Source organism: Rhipicephalus sanguineus, chromosome 9, assembly GCF_013339695.2.
Source record: "Rhipicephalus sanguineus isolate Rsan-2018 chromosome 9, BIME_Rsan_1.4, whole genome shotgun sequence".
Classification (NCBI taxonomy): domain Eukaryota; kingdom Metazoa; phylum Arthropoda; class Arachnida; order Ixodida; family Ixodidae; genus Rhipicephalus; species Rhipicephalus sanguineus.
The window spans coordinates 21,671,381-21,695,857 of NC_051184.2; the positions used below are offsets into that span (position 1 = coordinate 21,671,381).

The 24,477-nt window shown below is 44.0% G+C and overlaps 1 protein-coding gene across 1 annotated transcript in view; it reads left to right on the forward strand.

The window, feature by feature from the left end:
• LOC119404742 (TBC1 domain family member 2B) overlaps positions 1 to 24,477 on the forward strand; it is a 177,964-nt gene that overhangs the window by 17,743 nt on the left and 135,744 nt on the right. Inside the window, exons 9-17 of the mRNA XM_037671410.2 lie at positions 900 to 985; positions 3,647 to 3,743; positions 7,124 to 7,241; positions 11,422 to 11,569; positions 11,685 to 11,797; positions 13,072 to 13,203; positions 15,778 to 15,915; positions 16,700 to 16,876; positions 18,133 to 18,267. Coding sequence (XP_037527338.1) covers positions 900 to 985; positions 3,647 to 3,743; positions 7,124 to 7,241; positions 11,422 to 11,569; positions 11,685 to 11,797; positions 13,072 to 13,203; positions 15,778 to 15,915; positions 16,700 to 16,876; positions 18,133 to 18,267 — 1,144 coding nt within the window. The remainder of the gene's footprint in view (positions 1 to 899; positions 986 to 3,646; positions 3,744 to 7,123; positions 7,242 to 11,421; positions 11,570 to 11,684; positions 11,798 to 13,071; positions 13,204 to 15,777; positions 15,916 to 16,699; positions 16,877 to 18,132; positions 18,268 to 24,477) is intronic.

A 24,477-nucleotide genomic window follows, 5' to 3' on the forward strand; every position in this document is an offset into this window, starting at 1 on the left:
GCTAGTTTGCTTCAGTGTAATGCCGACTGTTAGCTCGTGGAAATAAGGCAATATTATTTGTCGTACTAGTCTGATAAGATCTTTAAAAGTGTTCTAGTGTTTTCTCTCTCCCTTTTTGTTTGTTTGGTGTGCAAGCTTCTTTAAAGTCCGGTTTTGACAATTATATTTTTACTTAAAAGGTTAGTATTGGTGAGCGCAGTAAGTCTATAAGAAATGCTCGTTAAAGATGTCGAATCTAACAATATGTCAGTATTTATGCCTGTTTTGCCAGCACAAGCTTCAAATTGCTCACAACATTTTTTTCTGGATAAACTAGAATCGTAAAACTAATATTCTCGAACTCTTTGATGCATGGCGATCACTATGGCATTCTGTTTAACAGAAGCAGTGTTCTAGATACATTTTATTTAAGGTGGTCAGAAAAATTCAGTCCAGGACTAAGACACTTTAACAAAACATTTGTTCCATTGACATTCTTCTGTCTCAGTTCTCATCTTCAATTAATGCTCTCTTTATAATCCAACTATCGTTCATCTCTGGGCCATCGTGGACACGTTTTGAAGCACAACTTGCTTGTCTAAATTTCCATCTATACTCAAACCTCAACAAAATCGCATCTGCCACGAAAATAACTTCGTTATATCCGAAAATTCGTTATAAACGTTTATTTTAACACTTTAGCTATGACAGGACCATTCTTCATTTACTTCGTTATAACCGATGATTCGTTATATCCGTATTCGTTATAACGAGGTTTGAGTGTACTTCCATTTTGCATTTCAAATGAGAAAAATTCGCTCACATAAACGCACTGTTTGAATTACTTCATCTCGATTGTAGAGAATGCCAAGCTGTGTCTTTTCTTGACTTCTTTCTTTCTTTTTCTATTCACCTGCCAGAAAATGCTCAAATGCCGAAGCTAGGCACTACCAGACCCAGAGCAAACTCCTCTTTCTTCTCAAGGAGCTGAACAGTCCAGAAGAAGGCAAGTCCAGAAGCAAGGCTAACCGGAAGCGAACTTGAGCAGTGTGGTTGATTGGGCTGGTCGGTGCATAGTAGACGAAGAATAAAACAGCGCTTCAGACGCGACGTGTCTGTGTCTTCACCTTGTCCCGTCTTAAGCGGTGCTTTATTCTTCGTCTAACCCGAAGCGTTTCACATAGTCGTGGATGAAGAGGTCTATGAATATCCTCTGAACGATCAAAAAAATTATTTATAAAGTCCGAGGTTCTACATCAGCAATTTAATTAATTATGAGACATGTCATAGTGGGGGAAAAGGCCCCCCCTCCTTTTATTATGAGTCTTAAAGCTGGCTTTCCCTCAGTGCAATTTGCCCTAATAATGGCATTGCAGTGATTTCGGCAAACGGCATGTACGAGCGCAGTTTGCTTGCACTATGACGTGGCAAATGTAGAGTTGGCTCTTGTCATATAAACATGCATAACAGACAAACCTCAGCATGTGCAACTATAAGGTAGTCTTCAGCTAAACCACAACGTCCACCATTAGTTGGGCAAATGTACAGTGCACAGAAGTGCATTTGTTAATCATGAAAAGGGTCTGTTAATTAGGGGTTCTTCAGCATGCATCTAAATCTAAGTAATGGAGTGTTTTTATGTATGACCCACACTGAAATGCAGCGATGATTAAACCGGCGACCTCGGGTTTAGCAGTGCAACATTGCAGCTTTCGAGCCATGTAATGAGTGCCAAGATGTAGGACTAGATCACATGTGTGGCTGTTAGATTACAGACGTTGCCTGTTGTAGTGAAACCAGTGAAGATTTGTACCGCATATCAGTCATGGAAGGTTATTTGTGCAATGAGTTCTCACAGGCATGCATTTGAGACCAATAATAATAATAATATCTGGGGTTTAAAGTCCCAAAACCACGATATGATTATGAGAGACGCTGTAGTGGAGGGCTCCGCAAATTTCGACCACCTGGGGTTCTTTAACGTGCACCTAAATCTAAGTACGCGGGCTTCAAACATTTTCACCTTCATCAAAAATGCAGCCGCCACGGCCGGGATTCGATCCCACGACCTCTGGGTCTGCAGTCGGGCACCATAACCACTAGATCACTGTGGCGGGGCTGCATTTGAGACCAACAAGACAGAGCAAGTTTAGTGAAAAATATGTTTAATATGGCACAAGATTTAAATGTACCACTCAGTGCAACCCGCAGATACTTCATCTTATATCACTTCCCATTACACTTTGATTGTAAGTCGTATAAAAAAATGAATATGTGCACGTAAGCACAGATTCACAAAAATATACATTTAAAGGGTACTGACACGAAAATTTTCAGTGGTCGCCTTTTTTTTTTGTAAAACAAAAGGCCAAGCCCTCAAGAGCCTAGAAAATGTACTGGAAATGTACTGGCACCCGAAAAAGTAATTACAGTATGTTTTTAAAAGCTAGTTTCGGTTGCTACTGTACCCTGACATCACAACAACTTCTCGTCATGTGCTCGTGCTAGATATCGGTACGCTTCCATGGCTGCTCCGCTCTGTGGCTCCGTTGATTACACACAAGTGGCCATTTTGAATGTTTTTGGTGACATGCAAGCGGCCATATTGTATGTTTTGGTACCCGACATTACCACAACTAGCCACACTGGTGTGTGAAGTCACGAGAACTGATCCTGTAGCCTGGCGCCATGATAGGGCTGATGCCAGTAGGTGCGTCATGCAAAAATTGACTTTAATGTCGAAATAAGATATCTAATCAGCATTTACTGAGCTTTACACTTGCTCAGAGTCATCTCTGTACACAGGAGATTTGTATGAAGGAGTAAACTCGCCTTCGAAAATTTGTCTCAATATCCCTTTAAATTGCTTGTTGCCAACTATTGTTAGTTATAAGTAGGGGTGCGCGAATATTTGAGTTTCGAATTTGAATAGAATAATACCTAATCAAATAATTTGATTCGACTTTCGAATAGCTAGTACTAGAAGTTTTGAATAATTCGACATTACGAATATCTAAAACGAGACAAAGGCCAATCGTGCAACTTGGTTAGGGTGGGTTGGCTAAAACTAACGCCAACGTCGTTACAGTGGGCCTTTCTTTAAAACTTTCTCCGATATCCTAGTTCAAAAGCGAGCGCATGTTTATTCTAAAGGAGATTATGTCATTTCCACACGTAAAAAAAAATACATGAGAGAACTGTCAAGCCCTCACGACTTGGCTTCTGAAACGAAGACATGGACTTCTTGCGTAGTTCGGTAATGTATGCAGCAAGAACCATAAAACGTCCCGACCTTAGCCCGCAAAACCCTCGATGATGGGTTTCGCATGTGAAAATTTGTTCACGCTGCGCAGTCACCACTGCCGCACCGCACCACTCGTTCAGAAACTCCCATCGTTCCGGTGCGCTGTTAAAACGCTGTTGTGAACGGGCGGCCAAAGATTTTTGGGCCTGGAGCAGTCATGACGACGAGGCGCAGCATTGCCGTTGTTCTGTCATTCAATTATCAATAAAATTTTTCGCATTCAATATTTGATATTTTTGGCCACTATTTCGCACTATTCGATTCGAATTCGAGATGAAATTTCGCTATTCGCATACCCCTAGTTATAAGACTAGGATAATGTGTATTGATTTGCTATTATTATAATCGATGCTGTTCCCTTAGGTGAAGCCGGTGTCCAGGCCATCGTGAGCCAGCTTCTAGAAGAAGCCATGCACGACCCCACAGTTCCTAAGGAGGTTCAGGAATCTTTCCAGACCAGGTACGTACGCAGTAGAACACAAAAAAATTTACAGTGGTACTAATAGCACACCAATGTATCTGAACTATGTCACAGCTACATTTGGACGTAACGTTAGCTAACCAAGTGTAGTGAACTGTGTATTCAGAACATCAACAAATCAGTGCATATAACCTCTAATACTGCGATGCCACTTCATATTTGGCTTTTAGTACCACAGCAATCACATTAATGAGTTATTCAAAAAGTTAACCGCTGTAACGAGTTCTCTTCTTAGCGATCGTTCAGGAAACGTTGTGTCGCCGATGCGGCAAGTGATCTCGGTCGGCGAGAAATGATACGTACTACGTGGATGCTCGGGGATGAAGCCGACTTAAAGGGACACTAAAGGCAAATAACAATTTATGTCAGAGTGAAAGCTCAATGTATGACGTCTAAAACGGCAATATTGTTATGATGAAAGATGTTTATTTGAAGATGGGCTGATGGGCAAAAGGGGCTGAATGGCTGCCGCCTGGCACCGATCCACTCGCAAGACAAGCGCTCTTCGTCCTCCTCTTCTTTTCTTCCTGCCTGTCGCGTTAGCGTAGCACTCCTCCCTCCACAGACGAAGCCCGCCGGGCGAGTAACGGCTACGTGAACGCGGAGTCGCGCAAACGACAGCGCTTTAGGCGCGCGGCGTGAAACAAGTTGCGTCTGCCGAGAACGGTAGCCGTGGTTTAGGAGACGAGCTATCGAGTACGTGAGGTCACTGAGGCGATCGACGATGACGAAGGGGCCGGTGTAACATGCCAGAAACTTTTGACACAGGCCACGCTTGCGAAGCGGCGTCCAGAGCCAAACTATGTCGCCTTTGTCGTAAGATACGTCCTTGTGCCGTGAATCGTAGGTGATCTTGGAACGGTCCTGGGATGCCAGCGTACGAAGCTGAGCTACACGCCGTGCCTCCTCTGCGCGGCAGAGAGTCTGGGCAATAGAAAGGTCCACATGAGTATGAAATGGCAGAATGGTGTCAAGGAAGAGTCGAGGTGGTCGAACGTAAAGAAGATAGAATGGGCTGTAGGCAGTGGCTTCATGCCTCGCCGTGTTGTAGGCGTACGTAATAAAGGGGAGGATGTCATCCCAATTCTTATGCCTTGAATTGACGTACATAGAAATCATATTGGTGAGCGTTCTGTTCGTGCGCTCGACGAGACCATTTGTCTGCGGGTGATAAGGGGTCGCGTGGCGAAATCGACAATCACAGAGACGCAAGAGTTCTTCGACCACGTCGGCAACGAACTGGCGTCCACGATCACTCACAATAATGCGAGGTGGTCCATGGCGAAGTATGACTGTAGACAGGAGGAAACTCGAAACATCGATTGCCGTGGCTGTTGGTATTGCTGCGGTCTCCGCATAACGCGTCAGGTGGTCAACACAAACGATGACCCAACGGTTGTTGTTTGATGAGTGCGGGAAAGGGCCGACAAGATCCACTCCGACCATTTCGAAAGGTGTTGAGGGTGGTGTCAAAGGGTGAAGGAGTCCGACCGGGGCAGTGTTCGGGCGCTTGAATTGTTGGCATTTGTCACAACTGGCCACATATCAACAGCAGTGCCCTACTTAGTGAGAAATTAAGCTAAATATATCACACGATGAGCGCCACGAGCGGCACATTTTGGAAATGATCCCGATGACATGAGAGAGTTCGACTACAATTAATCACTCATAATCAAACTAGCTGCAATAAAAAAAGAACCTTCCATGCATCAAGAGATGTAATAAAATGCTGCTTGTTCGTTTCTGTTTGATTCATGGAAAAAACAACCTCTTTGGCGTTGCCATGGGGAATGGCGTGCGTGATTCAAAGGTTCCGTTTTCGCCAAACTGCGCTTCGCCTGACGCCCTGCTTCGCTCATGCGGTCGCGTCTCAGTGGTAGTTTCGGTATCGCGTACCGCGGTGTGCAATTTGCGCGCTCGTGAAAGTCGCTCCGACAGAAAGTTCGACAAAATGCCGCATGCATGTGATGTTGCCGGATGCCCGAATGGCGCACGCCGCCAGTGCACGCTGCCGCGCAGTGAAGGCGGGCAACGTTGGGCACGGCAGCAGTGATGTGAGAAACACCGCTTTCACGCGGGTGATTTGAAGTGCGCTAACGCGATGCGGACCTCTAAAACGTGATTTTATTTCAAAATAAGCACTTCCTTGGCACAAAAGTAGCACTACGAGGTTTGTGGACCGTTATTTCAACAATCAATGTCGACGTTATATTTGCCTTTAGTGTCCCTTTACGAACTCCCGTTGAACCAATGGATAGCGGCAACCGAAATTCATGTCACCACACCCCCTCTTGCTTGATTCTTCTACCTATGTGCGCGAAATCACAAACAGGAAACTGTCGCCACCATGAGCCAAGGTGCCATAATTCAGGTTGTTGCCTTGTTTCTATGCAATTTTACACCACAACGCTTAGTTTTGTGGCGTACAACGGTTTTTGATGTTGTGCGTTTGTCAAAGCAAGTAAGTGGCTCAGTTCAGGAACATGATAGCATCGGCGTCGCACTACTCCGGACTGCACCCGAGATTTTCATGAAAAGTCATGGTGGAAGAACAGGCACAATAGCTTCACTTATCCAATAGTACCACAGTGTGCTGGAGCTGCGTCTGTTATGGGTTCATATGCGACGTTTTGCCACTGTGTAGACAACTTCGTCAACGCTCTTGAATCTGAGATTCAAGAAAACAGTTTAATTTTTCACGTCATTAAAATTAATTTTTGTTACTGCCATATTATTTGAACATTTATCCTGCACACCTGGTTGAAAAAAACAAGCCTTCGGCAACTGTACTTTGCTTAAAAGGTCAAATTTCAATTTAACGAAGTTTCGATATAATGAAATAAATAGCCGATTTTACTGACATCGATATATCAAGGTGTAACTGTATGTACCATGTTTTCACTGGCATCTGTATCTATGTTGCGTTTATGTGGCGTTTTATTACATTGTCACTTTTTACCTATTTGTACAGAGGTCAGCGCTCTTGTCTAGAACACTGGAACAGCACACTCTGGACTGCACCGACGACATTTGCCAGTTACATCTGGTTTGAAAGAGCCCAAATTATAGCATGCACGGCCGCTAAGAATGGATGCTCAAGTGGGGGCTATCTCAAACTGCTTGTTGTCAGTATACACTGCGCCGGAGCGTGCCGGAACGTGTCGTTCCAGCATTCTAGACTAGCGTGTTGACTCCTGTACACGTGTATGTTAATGCTCTATATCACTTGGTGCTTTTATCGATATTTTTTCACGAGCACATTTCCTAGTGTGGCTGATTAAGGGCCCAACGGGTCACTTCGCAAGCTTGGCTCTGCGAAATTCTTCTTTAAAAAAAAACTGCACTTTATTTTACTCCAGCGATGACGTCTACGACTCGTATGGGTTCAACCGAAAGTGGGGCAAGGAGTGCGACGTGGTGGTCTCCAAGGCGGAGAACCTGCGGAGGAAGTCCGAGCACATCTCGAGCACCATGCAGGTAGAAACGCAAGGAGATCCAAAGCAGTCCGCACGTAGCTGACGCAAATGTGCGGTTTCGCAAAGTGCTGATAAAAGCTGCCTCTGGAAAATTCAACCCGAGTGCCTACCCTGGATTACTAATACAGTATTTATACATTAGTACTTTCAAAGTAATCAATAAAAACTGAGCTAACTTGTTTGTCTTGTGGAGTGAAATGAGCACTTGTGGAGAATGACAACGGTAGCGTTTCTGCAGGGTCTTGGCGGTCTGGTGCGATGGGGACTTTGTAAAACTAAGTAAATGCAAATAAAAGTTTTGCAAAAAATTTGCTTAAATTACACTTTATACAAAAAACACGAGATTTAATTAGCGTGGACAGGCATATAACATCGGTCCATAGTGCACATGGCCGCCTGTACATTAATTGAAACTTGGATTTTGCCGACACACAACCTTGAATTTTGGCAAGGGGGCTTGTCAATATTGGTGGGCGCTCCAAGGCCGCCCTGTCTTTCTTTAACCACTGTGATAGGCGAGGTCCTTCACGACCCAGCCATACTCTGAACTTGGCCGAATTCACGCATGAAAAAAATCAGATTGCTTTAGGAACATCATTAGGCCAACATTTACGCCAGCAGATAAGTTGGAGAACAGCTGGTCGTCTTGCATGCTCCGTTTAGACAGAGTTTTGTGTGATTTCAGCACTATTGCACTTGTGCTCACATTACAAGCAGTGTTGGCAACTTCATGAGAGAGCAACTAAATTTAGAGTTTTTCAGTCACCCTTACAACTTTGCCTTATTTGAAGTCTTACCACAACTTTTAAACTTTTTTTTTTGTTATCTTCTTTTGCAGCGTTTCATATGTAACTAAGATAAAGTGATTTGGCGTTATCTTTTGATCACTCCTTAATAACATAGGTCCATTATGATTATTATTTCTTATTATTTTGTAACCTTGTCTAACTATTGTATACTTGTGTGAATGTGTGTACCATAACGTTTGTGTACTCTTTGAACACACTCCTGTAAAAATCTCTGACAGTGTTGGCAGTATCACTAAATAAAAATTAAAAAAAAAACGCATAAGCGTATTTTGCCGACCCGACAAGAAAACTGTCCGTCCGTCTCCCATCTCTCTGTCGCATAAGTCGGCACTATAAATATATAAATGAATGACAGAAAAATTTTCACTCTGGCACTTGGGTTTGAACCCGAGCCCTCACGCTCCGAAGGCCAGTGTCTTATCCACTACTCTACGCATCCATGCCTGCAGAATATGAACATATGCGACCTACATGAATGTGCTACAGCTGTTGTGCAAACCAAACGTAGCAAGATAACACTCTCTATGAAGGCTTCGTTGCATTTTGTGGAATTGGAATAAAAGCCCTCTGCTGGACAAGGTGTAAAGCTGACAGGGAGGACCTAGACACATAAGAGAAATTCAAACTTTGCAAAATTTGAATGCCAGACACGCGTTCTGGTGGCCGTGGGATGCGCTTTACTCCAGGACAGCGTCCTGTGGCAGGCGCAGGAGTGCTAGAGAGATGATGAATGACTCCACGTCGATGCCACCTGAAAAAGCCGTTCCATGGACGGCCCCACTCAAACCTCATTATAACAGTCACATCTGCATGAAAATAACTTTGTTATATCCGAAAATTCGTTATAAACGTCTATTTATAACATTGTATCTATGGCAAGGCTATTCTTCATCTACTTCGTTATAACCGATAATTCGTTATATCCGGGTTCGTTATATCGTGGTTTGACTCACTATAACACGTAATGTTTACGCATCACTTAAAGAGGCCCTGCAACACTTTTTCAACATGGTCAGAAAACGCTGCCAGTCGGTAGTCGAGGCTCCCGAGAACACGCGAGCCAAATCTTACAGCGCAGCACGTGGCCTGGAATTTACGATTAATTCTCAAATTCAGCTAGAAATCGTTCCCTCTTCTACAGACAAATGATGCCAGATACCCAAATGACCACGTCGTATACCCAATTTCATGGCCATTGGCTGATTTGAGCATTGTGAGCTGAATAGTTACTGAGGCCTCCGCAAGTCACAGTTCGAAGAAAAAAAGAAAAGTGCTCAAGATCATGACGCGCGCGAGATTTAACTTCTTTCCCCCTGCCATCCCTCCCTGCTTAGCTTCCAGCGCGATTGTCGGGACAAGAGAAGAAAGCACTTACAGCGTGCGACAAATCTCTCCAACTCCGCTCATACTTGATGGATTCTAAAAATATTTGCGGCGGTCGATTCACGAGACAATAAACTCCTTTAATAAAGCCATGCGATGGTTACTTGGAAAAGTGTTGCAGAGCCCCTTTAAATGCCCAAGGCAGCTTCTGCATGAATTTTTTATTTTATTTTAGAGACATAAGCATCCAGTAAATTGCCCCGGTGAAATTCTTTGAGGAACTTCCACTGAGTTTTTATCATGCCTTCATTTTTTAATTACTAGGGGATGTATGCACTTCCATTTGCCTCTACACTTCAAACACTTACCAGATAGCCGAGTAGAGAGCTCATCTGGGTACATAAAAACTGCTTTTTTTTTAAACGTAGCCCTATGTTGATATCTAAGACCACTTCGGAAAATTAGGCGATACATTTTGTTTTTCTTTTTTCGGCATTCTGAATGTGCTCCATCACATCGCACTGACGGGAGTGTTTTAATAATTTAATATTAGTCTTTTAATATGCTCACTCTAACAGGGGAGGCCTTCTAAAGCTGCAGATTTCTAGGAACACGTAAAACTTGAGAGGCACAGCTCAGAGGAAGTAAAGAGTTAAGCTTTTTTTTACAGAGTAAATTACACGAAAACAGTATACAGACACTGACAAAGTGCTGTGCAGTTCATCTACATCTTTATACTTTCCTCATGTAAATTATTTGGAAAAAATCTATGTTATATACTAGCAAGCTTAAACTCAACAGTCTTTCAAGTCAAGATTGTGACTCATTTCATCACACGAGGCTTTTGGTGGCGGCATGCTGACTGTCTAAAATAAATTTAACATCCACGATCACCAGTGGGAAGTACTGATCACCAGTGAGAAGTGGGAAGTAGTTGGAAGTGTGGATTTTTGACCAATTTTCTGAAAAACTGCACAATTACCAGTCACGTGGTTTAGTGCATACGACCGAGCACTGAGGAAAATGTACCTCTGCAACATTTCTTACTTCTCCAAATATAAAGGAAGGAATGCAAGCTACCACCACTTATGCTACAGCTAAATAATAATTGTTGGGGTTTTATGTCCCAAAACCCTGGTACGATTATGAGAGATGCAGTAGTGGAGGGCTCCGGAAATTTCACCGACCTGGGGGATTGTTTAACGTGCACCTAAATCTATGCACACAGGCCTCTAGCACATTGCCTTCTTTGAAATGCGGCCGCTGCGGCCGGGATTCGATCTTGCGACCTTCAGGTCAGCAGTCAGGTACAGTAACCACTGCGGCGGGTTGCTACAGCTAAATGTATCCCCCCCTCCCCCTCACCTTACACATTTCATGGCGTCAATAAAGTTGTATCCTCCTCCTCCGCATGGATTTCTTGCTTTGCACATTGTGCGAACTTCTGTGCCATTTGCTATGAATAATCTGGTCTAAAATGTAAGAAAGCTGATGGTTGGGCTTGTTGCCCGACCTTTATAATGACGAACGTGAACCTATCTGCACATGTCGTGTAGTATCGGCACTCAGTATGACATACAACACGCGAGTGCATGGTGAATTGGTTGTTCATTGTCCATATAGAGCAGTAAAGTACTTCTTGTCCTATGTTTTACTATGCTGCGTTCGTCATGATGGTGCAAGATTAAAATGCATTAGCTCTAGCTGGAACCGTGAAAATCAACTGTTTTTGTACATGGACTTGTTCAATACTCGCGGATTGAAATGCGACGTAATTTTTTTTTTAGTATAATGGCTGCTGTGAGCAATTGCTCATGATAACCACGTCATGTTGCTGCAAATCTGGCTGCTAAAGGTAATGTTCGCTCTGACGTAAGTGTTCGAGCCAAAATTACGCCGATACGACACGGAATGCAGACGCTGGAAACAAAAGTATGTGCATTACTTAGCCCTGAATTTTCGCATTCCGGTCCGCGAGTACTGTACTTGCTTGTGTTACTATCGTTGCCAAAGTGCTCAGTATAACTCAATCGTTTTCTTTGCTTGAAGGACCCACTTCAAATCTCGTGGCGAGTGAAATGGGAGAACTACCGAGCCAACATCGCCCCTGGGCGGCCGCTCCAAAAGACTCCGGAGTTGAAGGCCCTCGTACGCACAAGCATTCCTCAAGAATTCAGGAGCCAGATATGGAAAGGGTGCGAGAAATTTTCGCTCTAGCAAACCGTCCTGCATAGTACTTCGATCGGTGTTGTGGTTTGAATTTGTCCGGTGATCTACCAGATGAATTAATTATTGACACATCCGATTGCCAGGTGTGTCGAAGTTCCATGTTGGCCAGGAGAGAGCGGACAAAGGTACCGGTTACTACGAAGACTTGGTGACGTCTCCGCCTCTGACTAGTACCTGCGACCCCGCCGTAAAGCAGGTAATCGGATTTTTTGTTGCCACTAAATGGCTTAAATCGTGCTAAATTACGGTACAAGACACTTCGAGGATTGGTTAATATCAACTCCACGTTCAAACTATGGAAAACAATGCCTTAACTACACAATACCCCCACTGTTAAACTCTTATAGTTCGGTGCGATTTGATCTTTTCATGACCTCTCCTAAAGAACTAAAGCTGATGTTTATGGTTTCTGTGTGGTATCTTGTTGTGATACTTACATGTTTGATTTTATTGACACTTAACAGGAAAGTTAATTCCTACAGAGAAAATTGCAAAACATGTTGAAGCATATGTATGCTGCTTGTATAAGTGTGTATATATATATGCATGCATATGTGACGTTGCTACTCTGCAAAAGGAAAACGTTGTAGACACGTTAAGCTGTCCCCGGGCTGCTTTTATTCTGCAACACAGGATGGCAAACAAGGATGGCTACACAGGATGGCTACAATACAGGATGGCAAAATAAAACAATGTTTCAAATGTACTAGCATAGTTTCACATATGCATGACTAATAGTGTTTAATTTTGTGTGGTTAGCTCTTGCTTGTTATGCAACACAGTACTTCTGTGTAACCGTAATGTCACAGTCTTAATGCTCATTCCCACCTGTGACTCACGGCAGTCGCACAGACAAGCTGGTTGCAAAGTGACCGGTCACAAAGTGTTTGTAAATTGTCGCTTTCATCAAAAAACCACTGTGTGCACTCATATTGTCATGCAAGGTTTTTGTCGTTTTGCGTCAACCAGAAAGTTTTTTTCAGCGGAAGTGGTTGCTCGTTTTGGTTGCGTGCAGACATCGACAGGGTATGCTAAAAAAGCGCCTGCTCTGTGCATTAGGTGTTCATTCTCGGTCCTGTGTTGAATTCGTGCTATTCAGTATTTAAGATTATGAACCAACTAGCCCAACAAGGAATTTTGTTAAATTAAGCTATATGTTCTTGGTCAGTTGTATGTCTACTGTCTCAAAGCTTTTGCACCTGTTGAGTCTACAGGAACAGTACATCTGCTTGTCTTGAGAAGGGGACGGCTGTGCAAGCATATGTTTATGACACCAACTGCGAGGCATTTTGGCATGGCGATGAATGAGCCACGCTTGATAATCTTTGTGAAAAAGTTTGAGAAGAGGAGTCTCTCTTCCAAGCTATAAATTAACAAATCCAGGGTTTTATTTTGTTGCAGAATTTATAAACGCTGCAGAGTAGATGAAGATAAAGCTGACTTTTTGTTGTCCTTTCTTGTGTCTTCAAGATTGAACTCGACCTGCTGAGAACTTTGCCGAACAACCGGCATTACGAAACTCCCGACGCTCCCGGAATCAACCCTCTCCGTCGAGTGCTGCTTGCCTACAGCCGAAGGAATCTCATTGTGGGATACTGCCAGGTACAGCTGCAGCACTCTTCTGGTTTTGTTGTTTCACAAGCTTGTATCCATAGGTTGGCAGAAGAAGTTGAGCTCACTCAGACTCACTCAAGAGATATATTTTGTGCCTAGACTTACTTGCACTCAAAGTCACTAAAATTTTCCTCCACCGAACTTCCTCGGACTCGCTCAAATTTTTCACTATTGGATTCACTCAGACTCAAACTCGCCAAAATATTACTCACACTGACTCATTCAGACAGAGACTTAACGACTCGATCCAAGTCTCGGTGAGTCGATTCACGAGCGAGTTTGCCAACCTATGCTCGTATCAAAGCTTTAAAGGAATGCTACAGAGGCTGTATTTTTGAATGATTACGACATAATTACACAGATACTTCAGCTGCACTTGTGTCATCGCTATATGATGTTTCAGCATCTCTACATTGAACCGAACCTAATAAAATGCAGACAAAAGAACTTTTGGAACTGCCTGGTTTGTAACATTTGGCTAGTCTGTTAGCCGAAACGTTAGTTCAGACATGTTCAAAAGAACGTTGTAATTGTTTTGTTGTAATCTTTGTGTGTGCATGCGCCTGGTGAATGTGTGCCTTCTCCCATCTGTAGCAACTGTTGGAGGGTCACATGGTCTGCCGTGTTTCCGAGGCACGGCACGGTGAAATGGTTGATTGAGATGTGGCATGAAATGTTTGTTTCTAAAGTGTGGCTACACCACGTCATGTTCCCCATTTCTTTCCCTCATCCTTGGGACAAGTAGACGTGCTCCTAGCTGTTTGCTTGCGATTGTGGTCATTTAGCTACATTGTTACGTCATTGTTTGCACGATGCCACATGTTTAGTTAACAAATGAGTAGGGGTGTGCGAATATTCGAAATTTCGAATATTTTTCGAATAGTGTTTGCTATTAGATTCGATTCGCACTGGAATTTGACTATTCGAACTATTCGAACTTCCCAAAAACAAGTACAGTCAACGTCCGATTGAAAGTGACCCCTTCAGATTTTCAATATGCTTCACCTCATTACACTCTCGTATTGCGGCAAAGCTGCCTTTCAAGCTCCGTTATAGTAGAAATTTGCCAAGACACAGTCAACGTCCGATTGGAAGTGGTCCCTAGATTTTTAATATGCTTCACCTCATTACACCCCGGTATTGCGGCAAAGCTGCCTTTCAAGCTCCGTTACGGTCGAACTTTGCCAAGAGACAACGTCCGAGTGGAAGTGGTCCCTAGATATTCGATATGCTTCACCTCATCACACCCCGGTATTGCGGCAAAGCTGCCTTTCAAGCTCCGTTACGGTCGAACTTTGCCAAGAGACAACGTCCGAGTGGAAGTGGTCCCTAGATATTCAATATGCTTCACCTCATCACACCCCGGTATTGCGGCAAAGCTGCCTTTCAAGCTCCGTTACAGTCGAACTTTGCCAAGACACAGTCAACGTCCGATTGGAAGTGGTCGCTAGATTTTCAATATGCTTCACCTCATCACAACCCGGTATTGCGGCAAAGCTGCCTTTCAAGCCCCGCTACGGTCGCAAATGTATTAACTCAAGAAAACGCTGGTTCCAACATGGAGATGAAAGATGTGGCAGAGTTGGGGGCTCAATTAATGCTCTTTTGGGCCTGAAATTTGGGCAGAAAGTCTGAAAAATCGGACGCCGAAGCTTTTTAGCATCCAAAATTTCAGATGTTCTTATATATCGATGCTTACGAGGCAGATTTGGAACACCGGACTTGAAGAGAGCACACCCTTCTCCGCCACATCAGTTCGGCTTCCACAGAAGTTGAAAGAGGAGGAGAGGCTGAGGAAATGGCATCTTTGCCTATCACGTGTAAAGTGTCGTCGGCAACACTTTTGTTGCACCAAACCATGTACATAAATAGGATTCGGCCTCTACATTGCCTGATTCTTGATAAGACAACTATGAAACATCACCCCGCCAGTGCTTAATCAACCTAGCGAAAAGAAACACTTTCATGTTGCTATCTCATAAGAATATGCTTAGGAATCCTCTCTAACTTTTTTTCTGCAATTTCGCTTCGAAGTATTCGAACGATATTCTAGAAATATTCGAGAAATATTCGAAAAATATTCTATTCGATTTGCACTCACACCTCAATATTCGAATTCGCTTCGCACCCAAAATTTTGCTATTCGCACAGCTCTACAAATGAGTCTTTATTGAAAGTATGCTGCCTGTGAAATTATGAGCCCAACTTTATATATTCTATACTTTAACCCTTTGCGGTTCGTTAGGCCCCTCCCGAAAATGCAACATGGCCGCAGCAATCTGCAGTTGGGCACCGCACGCTGGAAAACTTAAATATGAAGTCAGCTGCAAAAATAAACATACGTTGGAGTTTTCCTTCCACAGCTGTTTGTTTCTCACGGTGCTCATAACTGGCGAAATATTTTTGGACTGGACCGGCTGGAAAGTGGGTAAAAGTTTCAAAGGGTTAATTCCTTGCTGTTGGTGTCGATAGTACAACCTTTTAGTATACAAAACTGACAAGATCTTAAGATTCATTCCAAGTTAGCGACGGAGCATAACCCTACAACGTGGTCGTGTGCAGGGTTTGAACAGGCTGGCGGCCATTGCCTTGCTGTTCATGTCCGAGGAGGACGCCTTCTGGTGCCTTGTTGCCGTTGTCGAGTACATCATGCCACGCGACTACTACAGCCGTACCCTGGAAGCCTCTCAGGTCGATCAGGTGAGCCCTAGCAACAGTCGTATCCCATTTTACAGGGTGTTTCCCTTTTTAGCTCTTACGTCAAATTCCATTCCCAATTACCTTTGTGCTGGGTCATCATACTGCAATAACTGTCACAGGCTAGCTACTCTCCTAGTCATATAAGAACACAGCGCTGGGCAAGTTGGTAATCCGTTGTGACAATCAACTGCACAAAAGCACCAGGGACAAGGAAGGGACAGAACTGCATTCAGTCTCTTCTTCCTTCCTCGTCCCTGGTATTTTTGCGCAGTTGACTGTCACAATTTCTTAAGTCATGTTCGTGTTTTCTGGAGTGGTCGCCTGAAAAAGCTTGCAGCTGGGATAATTTGTAAACCGTCATGGTAGCAGCTTAAGAGTGCAAGAAAATATGCCCTACAAATGTGCTGATGGTTTATTGACATGCTTTTGATAATAACGGCAAATGAATGCTGTCACCTGATCAAACACCCGTATGTATTTGCTTGATTTCTGCAGCAACCTTGCGAGGCACAAGTGCTGCCAGCCATACAGTTCGAATATCGCATATGTGTCGCTGAGCACTGCACCTTGAAATAGAGGGGACAGGGTAGAAACAAGAAATTGCCTGTAATGCTTCCCGTTAACTTGTTCCAATGTTGGATATCCAAATTATCCAATTGCTTGTAGCGGTCCAATGGAACGAGTGCATCTAAATTGTGCAGAGCTTGTTTCAGTTAGTGAGCTGGCAGAGAGATCGGATGGCATGATCGGAGCCTCGTCTTCTTTCGTCGATCACTATGTGCAGCGAGTCCTCAAGGACTTGATGGCTGAAAAGCTGCCACGCCTCAGTGCCCACTTGGAGGCCAACAAGGTGGACCTGTCCCTGTTCACCTTCAACTGGTTCCTCACCGTTTTTGTGGACACCATCCCGGCTGAGACGTACCTTTACATCTGGGATGTGTTCCTTTACGAGGGAAACAAGGTACGTAGTGTGCAGCACAACAAAACAGATTTCTCCAAATGTCCCGCGTTTTTGTCACGCTTTCTTTGTGTAAGCATGTCTGTTTGTACTTAGCATCCGTTGAGCACACAAATAGAGTTCCGTTTTGATGAATTTGGTAGCACAACACGAAATGAGACGAAGAAATACCATACAAGGACAAGTGCATGTGTGTATGGTCTTTCTTCGTCTCTGTTAGTGTTGCGCGAACAAATTGATCAAAATGCAACCATACCAACTCGCCCAAATGTCTATGCTACCGCACATACATTCAAACCTCATTATATAACAAAGTCACATCTGCCACGAAAATAACTTCATTATATCCGAAAATTTGTTAAACGTTTATTTGTAACACTGTATCTATGACAACACTATTCATCATTTACTTCGTTATAACCGATAATTCGTTATATCCGTGTTCGTTATATCGAGATTTGAGTGTATGTAGTGTGTTAGTCATAGCTGGCACAAATTGAGACCAGAACTCGTGCTTACCAACAACAATGCTTTGTTTTAGGTGATAAGAAACAAAACGAAGTAGGAGCCTCAGTCAGGTGCCAACATGTTAACAGCTGAAGCTGTTCATGTAAGGCCCACTGATCATCCTTGGCCTCGATTTAGGACACTCTCGATGCGAAATGAAGAACGCTAATTGATTACAACTTCACTGCTGAGCTTGCAGCATGAAAGATTGACGTTGATGTTCTTTTAAAAACAGCTGTAGATGTATGGGATGTGTTGCAGCGTGAGGCGTCATAATAAACACTAAAATGCACATTTGCCGTGTTAACACGTGAAATGAAGGTTCACAAATGCTGCCAGAGAAAGTCTTTCAGTGCTTAGGCTTCGCAGGAGTACGAGTTAAAAAGTATGGCACCTTGTAAATGTTTGACATGAATGCAGTCGAGCCTAGCTACAGCAAAAATAGTAGCCAGTGCGAAAATGCTATTACATCAAAGGTATTAGTTACGAGCATATACTGTTTTTCGCATGCTTATGTAAATGAGACAATTTGTAAAATTTTAACATTTTTGACGACAAAAAAGGCCAAGACGAAATGCAAGGTCGTTTCAATTGCAGCGTGCAACTCGAAGGTCAAGAAACCTGAAAGCCCTAATTTTCACCATTCACGATTTGTTTTACTAATTATAGTATTCAGTAATTCCTTATATCAGCATTCGTTATATTGAGGTGCAACGGCAGTGTACATGTCGTATTCTGGCTGCCCCTTTCAGGTCCTCTTTCGATTTGCGCTAGCCATCTTCAAAATCTGCGAAGCCGAAATCTTGGCTCAGGAGGACTACATGGCGATCAACCGCTACCTGCGAACCATGTCCGAGAGGATCACCGACATCCGACAACTCGCTCAGGTAAAGTGCGCATGCTTCTTCAACGCATGTTTCAAGCCGGAACTTGACGGTAAGCTCCGAAGCACTACACCACATGTTATTGAGCGTGCCAGAGTCGAAGAAACAGGCCGGTCAAAAGCTTACCTTTCTGTAGTCATCCTTGGAAAGTTTTCCACGGGTGATGCACTTCAAAGAAAAGATCGAGCGAAAAGGCTGTCTTTTTGTCCCAAAACAATAGTGATCCATCTCGCGGGCCTTTCCTTGCATTATTGACGTGTGCCTGGTACCTCCAAATCACGAACGGCATGCGCGTTATCTGTGTGACATAGTGTGGCATAGCATTCTTCATAGGAAAGTCGCGAGAGCAGCGTTTTCAAGAAAGGCAACGCTAGCAAGCCAGACTACTGTTGTGAAACAAAAAAACACCGTTTTTACGTGCTCTATTTTTTAGAGTGTGCAGGTAGTTGACCATGAGTTTGACAAAGGCAGCAAAAAGAAACGTTACTGGAAATATTTCTGGCATGCGGGTTTCATTGTGCCAGGTGATTTCGCGACACAAATTAGACAATTCACGTGACCTAGAGTCGTCATGAAATAAGGAACTAGGCTGTACAGAGTAGTTATTACAGATACTTTTACTACTGGTCTTCCCTGGCACTTGGTAAACCAGGACAACGACAGACATGAATGGAACTGGAACGATCATAGATTGCAGAACGTGCTTCCTTAGTGTAAGCTGCATGTTCCCAAGACATCCAAGCTCTGCAACGGCATTCGCATGTCATCGGTCGCATAGAATGAATAAAATGCAAGGTGGGAAAATGTTTGTTGTTTTGCAATGACTATTGTGAAAGCAGCTTATGTTTTTTTTGTATATGAAGTTTGCCATCTTGATGAAGATTACAAAAAAGAATGGTTTTAGATTGCTGGATAGATGTTGATATTTCATCTAGCTATAAACACGGCATCTGGCCTATTGCTGCTATTTCAACACCACGCTCTTTTATCTTGCGCCCAGAGTCACTTTGCACTGGAGCTCCTATATAAGCTCAAGTGTTCTGCTGAATGGCTGGCTTTATGCAGCAATACAGCTACAGGAAATTAAAAAAATTCTTGGATATGCCTGTAACAGTGGAAGGTAACCTTCAGCAAAACACGACACCTTTTTCAGTTGCCTAGTATACCTTGCTTTCAATGTTTCTTTAAAATGAACTCGGCAGCGATTTACATAAAATTGTTATTCTCGATAGAATGTGTGATGCATATGGATACAAATGGACTTTGGACTCGTCACTTTTTCCAGCTTTTGCAAAGATTTGCATCACTTTAGTAAGCAACATTGTATTCTCACAAATGAAAAGCGTGTCCGTAAAGTGCCTTTCGAACAATCGCAACTTGTCATGGCAGTCTAGGCTACAGCCTCGTGTGAACCTTTTACATCATTTGAAGACTTCACTTCTCCGTTTGGGCCAATAAACACGGTTTTTATGACAAGGAACTTGAAAAGACAGCTGCTATCTCCACATACGCCAGAGTCCTGCATTTAGCTTCTTTGATATTTCAACAGAAAAAGTTGCAGAGGGTCCTTAAGAACATTTTAACACGAAAGTGTTTTATGCTGGGGTCCACAAGATTTTCATGACCTATTTCCGTCACAGAAATACGTCAGCAAAATGAACGCCATAAATGGCAACGAAAAAGAACTATAAGAAAAAGTTCCGTTGACAGGGGTCGAAGCCATGACCTCTCGGTCCGCGACGATGGCTGGTGGGCGCTTAGCCCACTGAGCTACCGCCAAACACATAACGGAGGCTACATGAACGCGCCTTTTATCTTTCACACTTTCCTCTCACAGTGCTCTTGCACGGATTGATGCATGTATGCTATGAGCATCCCCTTTATAACGGGGTGGTGACATGTGCCACCAGGCTCGAAAAACAAAACAAAAAAATGCGCCGTTGCTGCGACCGTCCCATTCGGCGCGTTTCCAATAGAAATGTAATTTCGTTTAACACACCGCAAGCTGGTGGCTTCAGCCCAAGCCTCCCTCAGAGCGTCCATCCATATCGACAAATAGCTCTCCGACACTCGCCTGGCTGTCGCACTGCGTTCCCCGCTCGCCCTGTGAGGATTAACTGCCAGGCTAGAGGGAAGACACACGCATGTAGCGTTTCTCTTTGCGTTTCACGAAGCTTTTGAAGAGTGCATACTGAGTATCAGTATTTATTATGTGCTTGTTGATGCCATATTTGCGCGGGATTCACCATATGCGGTGTCCACGTATCTGTTAAGAACTTCAGCTACCACAAGGGTTAAATCATGATCATGGGCATTAGTCGTCGGTACGGAGATGTGCCACTAGAAGTCACCGTGAGTGCGTCCACATCAGGCGGTGCTACATCTGCCAAACATCAAGAGACATTATACAAGCTCTGATATACCAATGCACTAAAGCAATCAACTACATCTGCGACGACACGTTTCACTTTCGTGTTATACCGATTCCTATGCCTATGACAGAGGGATCAACCATCTTTTTACGAGATGAAGAAACACGAAAGTAGTTTCTTTCGCTCTCCACGCTTCTGCAACAATCGCTATCCGCGCTGCTGCAACACTGCCTCTGCAGAAATGGAAGGCCATAATATGCCAGACACTGGCTCACCCCTTTTGTAGGTGCTGCGTCTACGGCCACGTGTTGAAGACCTTGATGTGCTACGCAGTGCGCCGACTATTCCCGTGCGTTTTACTTTTCTCCTTCGAGTCTGGACTTGCCATTCTGCTGCGCCACAGCCCTCTCCTAGGCTTGTGGGATAGCTCTCGTGCTTTCTGGGCACAGCTTTTGCGGGCGCCTATTGGCTGCGTGCTTTTTCCAACCTAGCCAAAGGACACTTTCACGTCAAAACAAGTTTTCCACGTTCAGAGTGTCCCCTTTCGTAACAGCAGATTCGAAGAGCACATATGTTGTCGGATGTTTTAGCAAAGAACAAACCGCAAGACAACAGTTCTTGTCAGTGTTTGATTTTTATTAAGAATTGATCATACACTGAAGGAGAAAGCTACAAAAAACACACTTAGCAATGTTGTACAGAGCATTTCGTGAACGGTGACCACGGACAAAGTCACGTGCGCAATAAGGAACACACGGACTGCGGAAAGCACAAAGGTTTGTTCTCGAGGAAGAGCCAAAAGAACACAACGAAACCTCCACCAAAACAACCAACACGCATGCGCATCCACGTGCATAATATACTCATATGCGTATATACTCTAGAAGGATTAGGGCGGAAATAGTGCGCATACCAGATGCAACGATAATAAGGAACCAGGTGTCTCGGTCGTCGGTCCCGAAAGACCGACGACGCGAGCATTTTACCTCGCTTCAGTGAAGCGAACAAACGGTCGTGCCTCCGCTGAAAAGTCAAGCACTTTACATGTCGTTATGAACTTCCGACCATCGTTAACCAGCAGTATCATCGTAATAAAAGAGTGGCATCATCGTAAAGTAAAACTCTTCTGCAATTTCTCTCAACAAGCACATCATGCTAACATTGTAAGCAGGCTGTTTCTTGAGAATTGAGCTGACAACAGACCGCGCTAATGCATCTGGCAAAAGTAACATTTAAGCCTGTTTTGGCTTAGCAGTATGTATTTAACATCATTTGCTATACCAGCAACCAAAGTTGTCAACATTGACAAGCAACTGTTAAGAAGCCCCTAGGTGGAAAATATGCAGTTTTTGAGCTAACTTGAACCCCTAAAGTTAAGATTCAGCAACATTTCTCAACTGCACGAGTTACCTGCACTGCATACAAAACGTGCTTAGAAACGGTAAGTATCGGCTGATTATAAGTAATCACCGTTGGTGTGCTCAAAAGGTAACAGCATACAAGCAACAATCTTCAACACTTAGCAGCATTGGGATATGATAAACAAAGACATGTAGGTGGGTGAAGCATTCTTAACAGCCTGTTGCATGCAATTAAGTAACTTGCTTGACATCAGGGCACTTCCAAATGCACCTGTAAGTTAGTCTTACTGGTAGTTTCGCCTTTTTGTTTCCTTGGAAACAGCAACTGCAGCCACAAGTGTATTACCTACTCACTTGTCAGTCACTTTGCGAGGTCGTAAAGATAGTTGAAAAAAACTGCTTTGTTCCTGGTAAGCTTATCTAAAAGCTGCAAAAAAATTTGGCCAGCTTTTGCACGTTCGTTTGTAGCGAACACTTTTCAACATTGGTGTCTGTCAAATTGTTCGTCAAGTACGTTTCAATCATTTGATCATTCAGCAGCATTGGCACAGGTTGGTTCAATCACGATTTCGCACTGTTAAGCACAACGCTACATCCGTGGGAAAATAAATTTTAAGTGCAACACGCCTACATTCTTCTGCTGAGCACATTTCCAGGAATTGTTCTGTCATCCCATGCAGTTGACTAAAGTCAGCCGCAGTGAGGCAGCACTATTCGGCTTTTTAAATGCACTTTTGAACACAATAATCAGCCCAATGTGCACTATAGGTGCCGTCTAGCTGTACTTATGCGTGTAATTTAGTAATGAACTCGGGTTCGTGGCTGGGAGCCTACGGGGCAGTACATGTGACGTCGAGTTCTTTGTCGACAATTCAATCACCGCTTTCACACACAAGATAACATCTGCATTTTAAAACGCGTCACTGCTACAGTTAAGAAGATGAGCCACTGAAGAATTGCTATTGTTGGACAACGTTTGATCGCCAAAATACGCTTAACGGAAACTGCTTGGTATGAACACGCTCCTGCTGCATTTGGATTGAATCACACTCGCCAGCTTAAGTTCCCACTGGGGGAAGGTGCTTCGCCACGCTGGCATCCCAGAGGATGATGGAGCACACTTTGAACACATTTTGAATGTCGCCTATTATGCAATCTCGTGGCTGGAGTCTGTAATGCGCAAAGCTGGCTGTTTTGGCAGGTGCATCTATGATTGACAAGCACGACGAATCACACTCGCGTGCACTTCTTTCGCTGCCTGCTTCTCTCTTAAGTCACCAGGCCCATAGCAAATTTTAGTTAGACTGGAAGTTGTTGTGGGGAAGGTGCAAGGATTTTTCAAATGTTCATTACCTGAGAAAAACAATAATTTGTAGCTGGGCGAATCCGATGCAGAGGTTTCAAATGACTCGCCCCGTGTGCCTTAGAGCATCCCTTCCCTGCCCTCTTCACTACACATACGCATGAACACATTTCACGTGAATGCACGAGCCAGCCCGAGCACGCGAGCGGCGTGCACGGCCGCCTTTTTTTTATGTAGCGGCCATGGGCGTTTTTTCGGCGTTCTTGGTGGTGTACTGCCTGTTTCTGCGGGACGGGCATGAAAGTTGAGAATACGGGCACTCGCATCTTGGCTGCCGCATTAAGTTTACTTGGACGCGGTAGAATAAATGCATAATAAGTGCTCGAACGCGCGCAACTTTCGTTTCCAGCTGGCGTCTGCTCGAGGCGTTAACCGCGGGGACACGAACGCATTAAAGGGAGGGCAGGCATCTGGCATCGAAAAAAAGATGAAAAAGACGCACACACTTTGTGTGCCTCATTATTTCTCTCAATAATGCAACAAATTACACAAACTACAAGCACGTCAAATAATTATCGCGTTCAACTTCAGAGCACAGTCGTCCGTAGAGGAGCACCCCTACCATCCTAGGGATTTTCCGTACGTCATCCCCTCATTCTCTAAAGCGCGCGCCCGCGAGAGGAAGGGCAAGCAGCGTTCACCTTGAAATTTGACCCATTTCCGCGGCGCGTAGCGTTGCAAAATTTGGCGCGGGATCGGGAACGCAGTGTATGCTGCTTCTCTCTGGTGAGGGGCCCTTTAAGGAGACTTTTGTATGTGTAACATCGTTTCTGAGAGGATGATGGCAGTGGCAGAAAGGAAAGACCTACATATGCTTTGCTACACGTTCTCAAATTTTGACAATCTTTGCATATCTGCCTGGCTGTGTGTGGTTTGTTTACCCCTTCAACTTCACTTACTGCTGCCACTGCACTGAACACAGAGGGCTGCTACGAGAAATGCCCCATTGTTACACATGTTGGCATAAGCGCATTTGTTGTTCTGCATATTATGTTAAACACATAAGCACATGCGTTGGAGTGTTAAGTCTTCTGCAGCTTTATGCACTAAGTGGTGTGCACGTAGTCCCAATATGATGGCATAGCAGCACTCCGAAGTGGTCTATAAGCTATTGCCT